This window comes from Idiotropiscis lumnitzeri, chromosome 9, assembly GCF_059441095.1.
Source record: "Idiotropiscis lumnitzeri isolate Australia: NSW breed Sydney's pygmy pipehorse chromosome 9, RoL_Ilum_1.0, whole genome shotgun sequence".
Lineage (NCBI taxonomy): Eukaryota > Metazoa > Chordata > Actinopteri > Syngnathiformes > Syngnathidae > Idiotropiscis > Idiotropiscis lumnitzeri.
In genome coordinates this window covers 16,665,467-16,678,715 of record NC_142399.1, presented here as the reverse complement: position 1 = coordinate 16,678,715, position 13,249 = coordinate 16,665,467, and the positions used below count along the sequence as shown (strand labels likewise).

Sequence of the window (13,249 nt, the reverse complement as noted above, 5' to 3'; positions counted from 1 at the left end):
TTTGCAAGTTGGCAGACGTCAAGTGGAGAGGAACACTGAGGGCCAAGCAGCAACGGTTGAACTAGATCCGCATCAGCCAATCCCCGCCGTCGCCGCACCGGGCAAACAAGATGACCTTTCTCAGCATCCGCGAGCCGCTGCTCACCTTGACTCACCTTTGCGGCATTTATTCATGGAATGAGGCAACCTCGTCACATTTGGAACAGAGGGAATGTTTTATTACCCTGTAATAATAAATAACCTCATTAGAGACGGGAAAATGGATAATCGTCCATTTCCACCACTGAAAAGAAAACCAAACGTGATGGAAATGTAAACCAAACAGCAGAATCAGCCTTTATCTGGCGCTCGGTGTCAAATAAGTAGTGAACAGTATTTGTTGTTCAATTTATAGTTGGCAACGCTCCAGCCATCTGGCGTACATTGGAGGCCAAAACAACATCTAGAAAGTATGAGCAATTACTGCCTGACCTCAGGTCGGCCCTGAGCATGCCCAAAACAATACCAGGACGAGCTGAGCTTCCCAATGAGGCAGTGGAACACAAATAGTAACTTTGAGAAGTCGCTGGCCACCACTACAGAGGAGAAAGGAAACTGATGGAGGAGGAAAAACAGCAAGACACAGTAGAGGTGGAAATGGGTGGTGGCCAGGAACCAGTGTTCTTCCTGCCCTAATCACAAGTCAGTGAATTTCCTTTCATTGTGACAACTCCAGACTCATTAACCAGTAAGACCCCAGCATGCACACAAACACTGCTACATGTGGAGCGAGAGATTATCTTTTACAGAGCTGACATGTATGAAACACTTAATCATACATAACGTGTAGGTTTAGTGATTGGCACTCTGAACCGTTTTCGACATTTTATCACAGACACACACGTGAACACACACGCAGACTTAGCCACAGGTATCCTACTTGGCACAGCTCAAAGCATTGTGCAGCCCCTTTGGCTCTGCTCTGATAAACACACTTCATTATGAAATACTGAGGACACAGTAAATATTTGCCAGGGCCTTTATCAGCCCACCTTATCTTGGCGTGAACTCCAGGCACTGCATGACTCCTGGGACTTTTATTTTCTTAATGCCTATGCTACAACTGATAACTTCACAGAGTGAAGAAAAGACTTACAGTATTCTTTTAGAAATTCCCGGAAAAATTAGCACAGCCATCGCGGTCCTACTCAGAATATGGGCCAGGGATTAGAATGTTGTCGAGACACTAGGATTGTCCAACTGGGGCAGTTGATCAAGATGAAAAGTCACGAGCTGAAGTTGCTGATGGTTATTTTTTTTTTTTCCACATGTATTTGGACGGTGACGTTGTTTTTTTTTTTTTTATTGTTGCATGATTGTAAATAGTGGATGTAACCGTCTCCAATTTATATTCAAGTTGGAAGGTGCCATATCATTAAATATGTGGCATTTAAAGACATAATATATTCAACTATGTGAGGTTAACCAAATGACATCAAACTGGGAGATGTTTTAATAAACGTTATTCTATTTAGCTTCATGAGCAAATCAAAACAGTATAAAATAGCTCTCTGTCAGGCCAGTCATCTGTTTTTCTTCCACTTATGCGGTTCCAGGTTGCGGGGGCAGCCGTCTAAGTCCAGATGCCAGCACTTCTCTGTCTCCAGCCACCTCCTCTAATTAAATCAGGAGATAAGGGTGCGTTCTAAAGCTTTGCAACATAGTCAGCCCCTGCAGCGTGTCCTCGCTCTAACCAGGGGGGGGGGGGGCTCCTCCTATTCCTGGACATGCCCACAACACCTGTCAGTATAATGTAGTGCTCTTCTACCTCAATGCAAACTACAATGACAATAAAAATAAAAAAGTTGAATACTTTTGACAGTAACAATTAAAACCGTAAAGCTCAAAAAATGAAGCGGATGTCAGATGTTATTCGGTTCGTGGGACAGCCATGCTCATGATTTGCAGATCACATCTGCGTTAAGTTCTTTTGCCTTTGGTTTGTGAATGCATTTGTGTCTCACGACAAATATGTGCTTGTTGAATATACTGTGTACTGAGAAGAACAAGAACCTCAAGCCAGACAAGGCTCTGTGGTGTCCTGGACTCATTCTGATTTGCCACCAGGCTGTTCTTTTTTTTTTCCATTGTTGTAATATTCCTTATGTGTGTTCATGTCTGCAACAGATCAAGTCAAAGTGACATCAATTGCCAAATGACTGCAAAAAGAAACTAATTTTTTCAAAAGTTTTTTTTTTATTGGGAGAACTACAAAAAAAATGTACAGTACAAAGTTAACAGTCTCACACTCAATTTGTAGTGAACTGACTCCCCGAAAAAGAAACAACTCTCGTTGTCTTTTTGTCCATTTCGTTACATTCAAAAAGCTTTACTTCTGATAAAGTAGTCAAAAGTACATAGTGTGCATCCCCCTGTACCTACTATGTACAAACCAGACATGATCAACCACTTCCCTCTGCAGCAAACTCAACACTCAGACTAGATTTTGATATCAAAAGAAAGAAAAGCTGAGCAAATAGGAAAATCAAATCAAGTGGAATGGGGATTAAGAGAGGTTATGGTTGTTGTTGTCGTCAGAGTATCTGAGTGGTAACAACCTTTAGTAAAAATAGAATCCAAAACTACATTCATTTGAACCTGCGTATAAAAGATGCCATGTAAGAAAAATACTTTATTTGGTTAATTTTAAAGGCATGTCATGTTGGTGAGCCCCATATGCACTACACAATAATACTGGGGCACATGGGATTGCTACATTCTTAAGCACGTGGCTGGAATCACAGTGTGACCTCGTGCAAACAGAGGAAAACAAAAATACTTTTTGGTTAATTTATTGACTTGGATTCTTTGTCGCTGATCTAAATAAAACATCAGGTTTGGACGGTCTATACAACCACATTGTGTTTACATTCTACAGAATCATCTAAATAGGGATTCTCAGAAGAAAAAAAAAGCCTTCTACAGCATTGACACACGAGCTCAGAAGCAAACAGCAATTATGCAAACTTTAATAAACGTAAACAAGGAAACAAAATTAATGAAATAAATATCACAAACGGTCTCTTAAATTAAGATTTTTTTGTACTCATTTACAATAAAAAATAACCAAGTGAAGTTACAAAAGGAGAAAACAATATATATTACTGTGAAAAGAACATACACTCCACTTTATGCAGATTAATAATGGCGATCATAATTTAAACATAAAAGAATATAGATCTATTGCTTCATCATACTTGATAAATATAGTATGGACACAAATTACCAATGTAGCCTATACTTGTTTCACAAGATAATAAATAAGTTAAATAGTCCATAGCCAGTTATGCACCGCTATGCAAATCACTCAAACAGCTAAAAAAATATATATTCAACCATCAGCAGTGATTTCCCCAAACAAACCCAACTCAAGAGTGCTTTTCAACCAAGCAACAAGCTACACTAACCAACCAAACCACTGGGTGGCGCTGTAAGAAGACAGATATGGAATGGAAGTAGAAGCGTTTCGGATGAAAATAAAAAAAAAATAAAAGCACTTTGAAAAGGGGAAAAAAGTTACTTTGAGTCGAGGCATATTCTTGGCAGGATAGGAGGAAATCGACTCGCTTTTATAGTCTCTTCGTCTTGTCAAGTCATCTAATCCCAGGAAAAGTGTGACTCGCCTGATAGAGCAAAAACGACAACAAAAAAGAAAAACAGGAAAGATGGGCTTGGATGAGCCCTTGGGCAAGGCACTGATGGAATGCCTTCTGTTTGCTATCTAAACTTTTAATACAGCTATATTACAGAGAAAAAAAAGAAAAAACCACACACATAGTAATCTAATGCCAGGTCAAGGACACTTATTGATCCCCGTGGGTGGAACTTTCCTCACTTGCCCCCCACCAGGGAGGTCAGCGCAGGGCCACCACCCCTTCAGCTGGTAGAGATACAATGTCTTGCTGCTCAAAGGCACTTCAGCAGGGTGGAAGCTGCTGACATAATCCACTACACAGAAAAAAAAAAAACACGCTCAGTCATCTGAAATCGACAGCCTGCTGAAGATTGGCAAACGTCTCCCAGCGTCCAGACTGGGCGACTCGGAGCCACTGAGGCTCCCGGAGGAGCTGAGGGACCCGCTGGCGTAGCTCTCCCGGTCAGAGAGCGAGTCTGGCGGGCTGGGGGGAGGCTCGAATACCGGTGACTCGCTAAGACGTCGCAGCGTCTGCAAGTGGCTCATGTTGTAAGTGGGGGGCGACGGTGGGCACATGCCGCCCTGCACGCCTCCGTAGTGGGCGCCGCCGGCCAAGTGGTTGTTGGAGTAGCCGCCGGAGGTGTGCACAGCCAGCGGGGCCAGCAAAGTCTTTAGGTCTTGCCCGGGGAAGTTGAAGGCACTGTTGATGCAAGACACGGAGTTGGGCGACAGCACTTCGTCGTAGAAGCTTGACGAGGACATGCAGGAAGAGGCGGGCGGCGGTGGGGTCCGCGACGTGGGGCTTTCGAGCAGCGGGGAGTCCAGGCCGTGGTGGCTGGAGAAGCCGGAGAAGCTAAGGCTGTGGTGAAGCTTTGGTCTGTCCCTCTGGGTGTAGCAGAGCTGCTGCTGCTGAGGAGGGGGGAGGATGTCCCTTTGGCCGTAGCCGCGGGCCTCCGCCGCCTGCACGTTGGCGTTGGCGGCCGGGGCGGGCCGGCGCTCGTCGGCGTTGTGGATAAAGTGACACCGGGGACCGTAAGGGCAGAAGCCGATGGTGTGGAACGTGCGACACGGCTCCGTTTTGTACTTGGGGTGGCGGGACAAGCTCCTGAGCTCGTGGTAGCCGTGGGCGAACTGACATTTCTCGCCGTACTTGCACGAGCCGTTCTCCTCGAAGGGCCGACACAGCTCGGTCTTGTAGCGGGTGGAATTGATTTGAGAGCCGGCCTTCTGCTGCAGCACGGAGCGCTCTCCGTTCTCGCTGTACGCGCGGTCGCGGAACTTGTTTTCCTTGTTCATAAGAGTGGTCGTCCCGCTCGGCGTGTTCTCCTTCAGGCTGCTGTAAGAGGAGCTCATGGTGTACTTGTTGCCGTTGTTCATGGCCTCCACGTTGCTGGTCGAGTTTCGGCGGAAGAATCCCGGCGTGAAGGGACCGCCGGAGCCCGCAGAGGTGACAGGAGCTCCGACCGCCTTCTTGTCCAGCATGCTGTTGATGTGGAGGGCGTTCATGTTCGTGCTTTTATCCTGCAGCGGAGAGAACGAGCGACATGTTAGCAGTGCACTCCGGTCACATGGCATCGTGCTGCAACTTGTTGCAGCATGCATTCAACTCAAATCAAACAAGCAGCTGTACCTTGTAAAGCATGTCCATGTCGTAGAAGGCGGACAAGACGGTCGCAGACATGTCGTCGTTTCCCCAAATTTGCTGGTGCACTCCTTCTTTCATGGAGGAACGAGCAGGCTGCACTGCGACGAGCGCTGGTTTGTGCCACGACTGCTTTTTGGTTGAAGGGAAATGTTCTGGAAAGTTGCTTGAAAACAGCCGGCTGACTTTACAACCGACGCAGGCAAACGAGAGCGGGGACAGTTTTTTGTGTTGTTGAGTAGTAGATGGGTGTGATTCCTCCCCTGAAGAAGCGCTGAGCCAAAAGTGCTTCACTGCGGGCTCAAACCCTTTTTTGCGGGCTATAAATGCCTGCCGGTGGCCGGGGAGGGGCGAAGTGAACGAAGTCGTAGAAAACTTTGGCCAGAGCCACCTCCTCTTTTCCGTCTTCTCATTTAAAAAAACATCCATTCACCGGTTGGTCGCCTATTCTTTGACACCACGCCTTGAAATTCAACCCCAAAGCGCGTCCCCCACATCGTCCATCATCACATCTACAAAGTTTTTTTCTGTTTATATCACACAACACATCCAAATGAGTAGAGGTTGGTCAGAAAAACGGACTTTGGCTGAAACCATCACATCTTTCTTCTTAATTCTAGGGAGCCACAAATGTGATATGAAATGTATCCTCACGCATGCAGACTTCCTGCAAACTTGTGGAGTTTTATCCAACACAAATACCCACCCCCCGCCCCGTCCGTCTCACTTGGAAGCATGCGCATGTATTCGTAATGGAAGGAAACTGCCTCACCCTTGCGCTCTCTCCCTGTGGATAGAGTGAGACCACAAGTATGAGCGGAGAGGAGTCCAGGCAAAGTGCAGGACAATTTTTAGCGTTTACCCGTTGCATAATCCTCGAAACAGAGTAACAACAGTATATTTCAGCGGAACAAGACAGTCAGAAGTAACTACTATATATACTTTTGTATTTTCCACTAAGCAATTTCAATACTTAAGCGCATTACGGGGAACCTGTGAAGGCTGCAGAGCAATAAAAATAAAACAAAACCGACTGTGCTAAGACCCCCCCCCCGGTCTTCCTTAACTTGTTTTTCACAGTCTGGGAGCACAAGAGTGAAGGAATGTGCTTTCAGTGTGGAATAACAGTGTAACACTGCCCCCTGGAGAGCGTGTTAGGAACTGACAGCAGGGAAGGCAGTGCGCCCCCTGCCGAGCAAGGTTTTGTGCGACGACAAATGCTGCCACACTGTACTTCATATATATATAGATATAAATAGGATCGTGTTGATCATGGAAGACAATAATCAGCAGTCTAATCAAAGCAATAATATGTTTCACATTTTCTGTCACACATCTCAACATGACATTTAGTACTTGGGCCTTCAGAGAGGACTAAGATATTTAATCCATCTTTTAATATTCCCATTTGTGGGTCACACTTAAAGAAACCATCAATTCTAGACAAAAACATTTTCATAACATACACAACAAGACACATACTCACCAAAGGGCTGCACAGTGGTAAAGTGCTTAGCCTTGGCATGTTGCTCAAGAGCACCTTTGTCAGAAGTCAGGGAGCAGGCAAGCACCTCTCCAACTTCTATAGTTGCCACTCGAACTGTGGCCCTCCAGTTCCAAAAACAGAACTCTTACAGATGAACAACTGAATGTTCAGAATAAATGTTTCACAAAACATAGAAGGACCTCACTCAATTGGTTGTGAATGGATGCGTCTGTGTGTAAAATGCACAGCGCGCTACCAGAAATGACTAGTTTCTGCAACACCAGTAACCATTATAGCCTTTTAATTTAGGGTCATAATTGCAAAACAGGAGCTAAAAATATATCAAGTTTATTTTTCAGTCACTGACATGATTTACTATTCTTTCAAGAGTTGACGAAGGGAGAGAGGTGAAGGAAAGAGAAAGAGGCAGGGGAAAAAAAACTGACATAAGAGTTTGGAATCTACTACAACCACCCTAAAAATAGTCTCCAAGCTGCTCCAAGACCATTTGCCCCATTTGCTCTCTGCAGTCGAGATAAACAGTCTGTGAACAACAGACATGGTGAAGCGCTAGAAAAATCCCTTGACTGTATTCTTGTTCACACAAGCCGCTTCTAATCAGACAGCTCTCTTTTTATTGGGGCATGTTGAGCACTTCCAAAACATGACGTCAGTTTTACTGTAGCAAGGAACATGGATACCAGGGAAGTAGAAGGGTCAAGGTGTTTAATGCCACTCTGAACACACACAGGCACACAGTCAGTAGTCTATTGTGCTGTCCTCTATATTATATAAGGGAAAGAAAAACCAAAGTCCAATTGGAAGGATTATTAAACACGAGGAGGAAGTCAAAGTATACTTGCAATGGATGATTTAATAATGACAGTATCAATCTAGACACATTAGTGTTCAGCCAATTCCTTGTGGAATTTCCCACTGTCGTTTGTCTTACATTTTTTTAGACTACCACAATTGACTCCAAATTAATTTCTCCAAATGTTGACTTTCAGACACCAACTAACAGTCGTAAAAATAAAAATAAAAAAAAGGTGCGCAGATGGTAAAAATATGATGATAAAAAGACCCCTGAGGTGTCACTTTCATGGTCACATAAAAACATTGTGCGCCGGGTTTTCTAATATTGCAATATTACTCAATTTCTCCTCTCAGGGTGTCCAGCACATCCAGAGTCAGAGTGGCCCTCTGCTGCCGCAGTACCAGTCGGGCGTGCTCCATAGGGCAGCAGAACTGGGGCAGGACGGGGAGGGAGCCCAGGGCTTGTTTGGCGCTCAACAGTTTGGCCCGGGCATTGAAGGCCAGAGTGTCCATTTGCTGAGCTTGCTCCTGTTCAGTACTTCCTGAGTCTCTGGTCTGTTTGTAGCTAAGAATGAGGGAAATGAGGTGTCTGTGAAGCATCGTCACCCACTGGACTGGCTCAGCCCACAAGTTAAGGTTGCCCTTTTCAAACAGGAAGTCCTCTTCATCCTGTTCAATGAAAACAACCAAATTGGTCCATTAACACGATGACACAAGAAAACTCCACTAGTGAGCACATATGGACAAACAGTCGCACATGTTTGTGTCTCTAGTCACGAATACAAAAGTGTAGAACGAGCCAAAAGGCAGCGCAAGGACAAATGAGGCAGGGAATCGGCAGGCACTAAAATAAAAAGGAGGGAGGAGAGCAGGCTCTGAAGAAGCTGTTCGATCCAATCCCATCCATTGAGGCCCATGAGCTCAAAAGTTAGCCGACCCCAGTTTAGACGCACACTTCTTCCAATGGGAATTCTTAACAATTGCCGTCTACATGTCTGATGAACTTTTTTGTCAACAAAAAAGTTTGACAAAAAATATTTGCAGTGTTTATTGGAGCCCAAGATGGCACTGCCACAGCCATGGTGACAAGCAGCCCAGTGGCGTACCACTAGCTAAAAACTGCATACAAAGTCAAAGCTCTGCTCTCCATGCACATATTTTAAAAGATCTGAATTCTTGATTAAGTTTTTCTCATTCACATATTTTCTGTTTCTGCTGTCAGACAAGAGAGCAAGTACAAAACTCTGAGTGAAACTTGGCCCAGTGAGACTACCTGTTACCCGTCGTTAATCTGGCGAGATGTAGAGATGAAGAAGAAAAGCGCAAATAGACATACGTCTGTTTAACTTATTTGCATTCACCTACAAGGTATGGAGAAGCGGAGGAAGGAAAAATAATCTTCTGGGACATTTTATTTTTCTTTTTTCATTTTCCATGTGTTTTCCATGACTGACAAAATGGCCAGTCATTTTCCAGGACACTTGGGAACCCCAATAAAACTCAGTGTCTGTTTACCGTGACATCAAAAAGAAAGCTGTTTTGTATGCAGCTAAGAAGTTCCACCTATACACACACACTTCTTCAAATCACAATTCTAACAGCGGCTCGCCTAGAATAAAGCTGCAAAAAAGACAAGTCTCACTGGATCTTTGTTTTTGTGTGTCAAATAACCCCCCCAAAAAAATGAGTAGTAAATGGGTATTTTGTAAGGAGTCTTTTTCAATGGAGAAACTGTTGTCCTTGCGTAAAGTTAAAGCACAAGCACACACATTTGTATAGCAAGTTATTTCTTCACAATGAAGTATATTTTCACTTATTTTATGTTGTAATCTATTAATTTTCAACCACAAACTGATTAAAAAGAGGAAAAACATTTTTTTATAAACTGTTAATAGAATAATTTGGGGGCTTGAGCCAAGATGGCCGAGTGGTCTAAGGCGCCGCGTTCAGGACCCAGTCTCCCGAGGAGACCTGGGTTCGAATCTCGAATTTCCCCATTGTGGGACTAATAAAGGGAATATTATTATTATTATTATTATTAATTGAATTTCCATTCATTTCAATGGGAAAATTTACCACGTTTCAACTACAAACGGGGTCACAGAACAAATTAAGTTGATAATTTAACGTACTACTGTACCTCAAATGGAGGGTGCCAAAAAGTGGTATGGATGTGTTCATTTTGGCGCCCTCCACATCACTAGATAAGAGTGCGTACCTTGCTGAACAGACCCAATCTGTACAAATTGGTGGAGACATGCCCACTAAAATCATAACAATAAAAAAATAAATCTATATATATATTTTTTTTTTACCAGACTGGAGGCCTCTTCTGCACATGCCTCTTCATTGCCTTCTTCCTCTCCTAGCAGCCACTCGGTCAGAGCGAGGACACCTGCTGGTATCTGCTTCCACTCTTGGAATAGGCGACACAAGAGCCTCACGCCAACGTCCAGGGCTACAGGAGGACACACTGTCATGCCCGCAACATCTGTTGAACCAAAATTTGAGGATAGTGAAATACGTTACAATTGTTTGACAGGAGTCAGTAAACAAGATTCATGGCTGTTCTGTAATTGTCTTGGTAAGAAGTGCATGTGTTTGGGTCAAGGTGTTTATTATTTAATTACTTTCAAATATTTTCTAGGGGTACCAACCATTTTCAGCGAGGCCTGTGTTATATAGTTTGAAAAAAATGATTTTACTGAATTATAATTCAAAAGCAATGCCATATTTTCACTGGTTAAAGACATTATGCGTTCAGGATGCCCCATTCTCCCCAAACTATCTTTATGCCATTTTTTCATCAGGAAAATGATACTAGCATTTTAATTTTATCCATAAATAACCCTTTCTTATCCTAGGTACTCGCATGCATGGTAACCACAGACTGCTTAATATATATATATATATAAATATATATATATATATATATATAAAACCATTGCAATGTAATTCTGGATGTATGTTACAAAAGCAAACATTCCTTTTTTTCATGCTTTTATGACTCAAACAGCTGGAGTGTCTTAAAATATTAATAAAAAAGAAAACCAAATTTACTACTCTTTTATACGTTTTGTATGATCAAAATGCAAGCTACATACACAACAATTTCCATCGTTAGGTACGTCATCAGCTTCTAGTTGTAGACAGTCATCTTGACGGCGTTAGCATGCTTCAAACTTTGCTTCATAACTCCACTCCTTGTGAGAATTTGAGTCGTGCCGATGGAAAAATGGCGGGACTGAAACTTGACCTTTCTATAGTCACACTAGTATCCACACAACAATAATGGCAAAGGCTGCTATTGAAGGTATCCAACTAGTTCTTTCACACTGTTGACAGAGAACCACTATGTTGTGGAAATGTTTCGGATAGTCCAAACTATACCGTTTCAGCCATGCTGTAAGAGTGTAATGCATGTTGTTGTTTTTGTTTGACCGTCGTCTCCGTAGCTGACACCCGGATAACCGCATAGACATCAAAAGCTTTGCAAAGTCACAACTCCAAACACTACCACTATGGGAACCAGAGGAGGCTGTGGGGGGCGTTGAGGTTTACAGCTCCCCATCAGCCCACATAGAGTATAAGACACAGTGATGGGAACCCCTATTGATATTCCTCTTGAGAAAAGAGGCATAAAATTAGAGTGTGAAGTCTGAGCAGGGGGGCGAGATGCAGTCTGTGAACATTACAGGCCGCTGATTGTACAGTATTAGAGGAGATTTAGCAGTTTAAGAGCTTGGGTGACAAATTCTTTTCTTTACAGAGAAGCCACCTCTTCTCAGGGATATACCAGCCTTGATGTAAAAGTCCACTTACCACCACCCCTGCCTCCTAACATAAAGGGTCGGAATGGCTGCATGTATTTTTTTCCCCTGCACCTTGTAATGTGATTTCCTTCCTTAAGCTTTTGGTGTTAAATACTTGTTTCTCAAGGAGATTGTCTTTCATGCCATGCCCAGCATGAGTGTTAGGTGACTGTATATGTGTGTGTGTGTTTTGGGGGTTGTATGCAGGCATATGAGCTGCTTGTTGTCAAGTGTATAGTTGTCTTACACTAAAACTAATTTATTTTAAACAAATACCAATACTTAATGAGGGAATGGATTTGAGTGAGGCTTATGTGCGTTGCTGTCCTTCGACTACAACATACCGTGTAGTCTATTTGAGAGTTAAGCACGACTGTAAGGGGAAAACATAAGCTTGAGCCAGATGTGGCAAGTGTTAAACGGGTGAAGCATTCGGTGTCGATGAAAATGAAAACAATAACAAAAACAAAAGCAACTTTCTTTGCTTCCTTGTACTTTGGCTTGCTGTTATTTAAATATTTTGTTTGTTTTCGACCTGATAACATTAAAACCAAATTGAACTCTGATGTTTGGTAGGAAACCACTGCTGTTATTGCATCATCAATTTGTACAACACCCTGATACACAGCACACTGTTACCCATTAGAATGTATTGTTAGTGGATTGGCAGACATTTATGGAGGGTTGTGATTGTTGACAGTAAACGTGCAAATGCAAATCAAGATGAATTTTGGAATTAAAAACAATGCAAATGATCAAATTTTCAAAGAAAATGACTACATGCAAAGTACTGTACTGTCTACACAAGTGAATACAATTGTTAAAAACCCTTTGCTAAAAATTAAAAATAGTCAGTGAAAATAACTTGAATCTAACAAAAGTAAAATAGTCACTATCCCCCAGCCACACAAAAAGGGGGTTCTTCTGTCTTTAATGGAAGGGTGCACAAACAATTTCAGAACATAGGGACATCTTTCTGCATTTACTTACTTCCCTAATCCAAAATTTGATTGCACACATAATACATTAAACAATATCAAATGACAGATTAATGGTGTAGCTAATCGCTAGGAACCAGACATTGCCCCATGGTGTGGGTAAACAGAAAAGGGAACACACCTAGAAACTGTCAGCATTTTTTTTTTTTAGCTGTTTGGGAATGTCGACGGGTCGGCAGAGACTGCCGGCCAGAGAAATTGCCCGGGTTGGCTAGTTAACTGTATGGCTTGTAAACTGTACATGTATGTGCACAAAATACAGAGTGGATCCTTGGTTTACAATGGTCGTAACATACAATGTAAGCTTACGAATGACGCACTTTGTGCAGCATCTTAAGAATACGTGCTCAAACGTCACCATTACGGTTGTACCATTGCGCATATAATGCAGCAATTTAAAGAGAAAGCAGCGCGAAAGCCGCCACTGACACTGTATGCAAATGTATGGTCTCTTTAAGTGTTGGGAGGATTGCTTTAACAACATTATAATGTGGCACTTGTGAAAAAAATGCAAAAAAATAAATTCCAGGATCGATGTAACGGAAGCTGATATAATTAATATGATTTCCTCCAGTACAGTAAATTTGTTTTATTTAACATATATGCGCAATACAATGCACGATACATTTTAATTTAATCATCATTTCAGTTGAGTTATTTTCTCCAATGTTTCAGTGCATTGTTATATTATATTCCAACTTATTATACTTTTTACCTTCCACTAAACACTTTACCTGCGACAGTAACTGTATTTTAATGTTGGTCCTTATGCTGGTACTTGGAGTGCTAAGAATGTTTTTAAGGTAGTATTTGGTTAAAGAT

The 13,249-nt window shown here is 42.6% G+C and overlaps 2 protein-coding genes across 3 annotated transcripts in view; both read right to left on the bottom strand.

Moving 5' to 3' along the window:
* Positions 1–2,658: 2,658 nt before the first annotated feature.
* zfp36l2 (ZFP36 like 2 zinc finger CCCH-type) lies at positions 2,659–5,907 on the bottom strand. Its single transcript, XM_088305185.1, has 2 exons — positions 5,304–5,907; positions 2,659–5,194 (listed from the first exon to the last, which is right to left on the bottom strand). Exons 1-2 carry the CDS (start codon positions 5,742–5,744, stop codon positions 4,013–4,015), a joined length of 1,623 nt encoding a protein of 540 aa, XP_088161311.1. The 5' UTR covers positions 5,745–5,907; the 3' UTR covers positions 2,659–4,012.
* A 1,748-nt stretch (positions 5,908–7,655) lies between these two features.
* thada (THADA armadillo repeat containing) overlaps positions 7,656–13,249 on the bottom strand; it is a 78,187-nt gene continuing 72,593 nt past the window's right edge. For both annotated transcript variants that reach the window (XM_088305374.1, XM_088305373.1), the window contains exons 37-38: positions 9,933–10,108; positions 7,656–8,286 (exon numbers count right to left, since the gene is read on the bottom strand). In XM_088305374.1, the coding sequence (XP_088161500.1) occupies positions 7,951–8,286; positions 9,933–10,108 (512 nt within the window). In that variant the 3' untranslated portion in view covers positions 7,656–7,950. The remainder of the gene's footprint in view (positions 8,287–9,932; positions 10,109–13,249) is intronic.

Excerpts from the sequence above, each read along its gene's own strand:
- zfp36l2 (XM_088305185.1), bottom strand. The coding sequence starts at position 5,744 with ATGGATGTTTTTTTAAATGAGAAGACGGAAAAGAGGAGGTGGCTCTGG. Across the intron at positions 5,195-5,303 it reads ACATGGACATGCTTTACAAG|GATAAAAGCACGAACATGAA; the intron begins GTACAGCTGCTT and ends TCTCCGCTGCAG.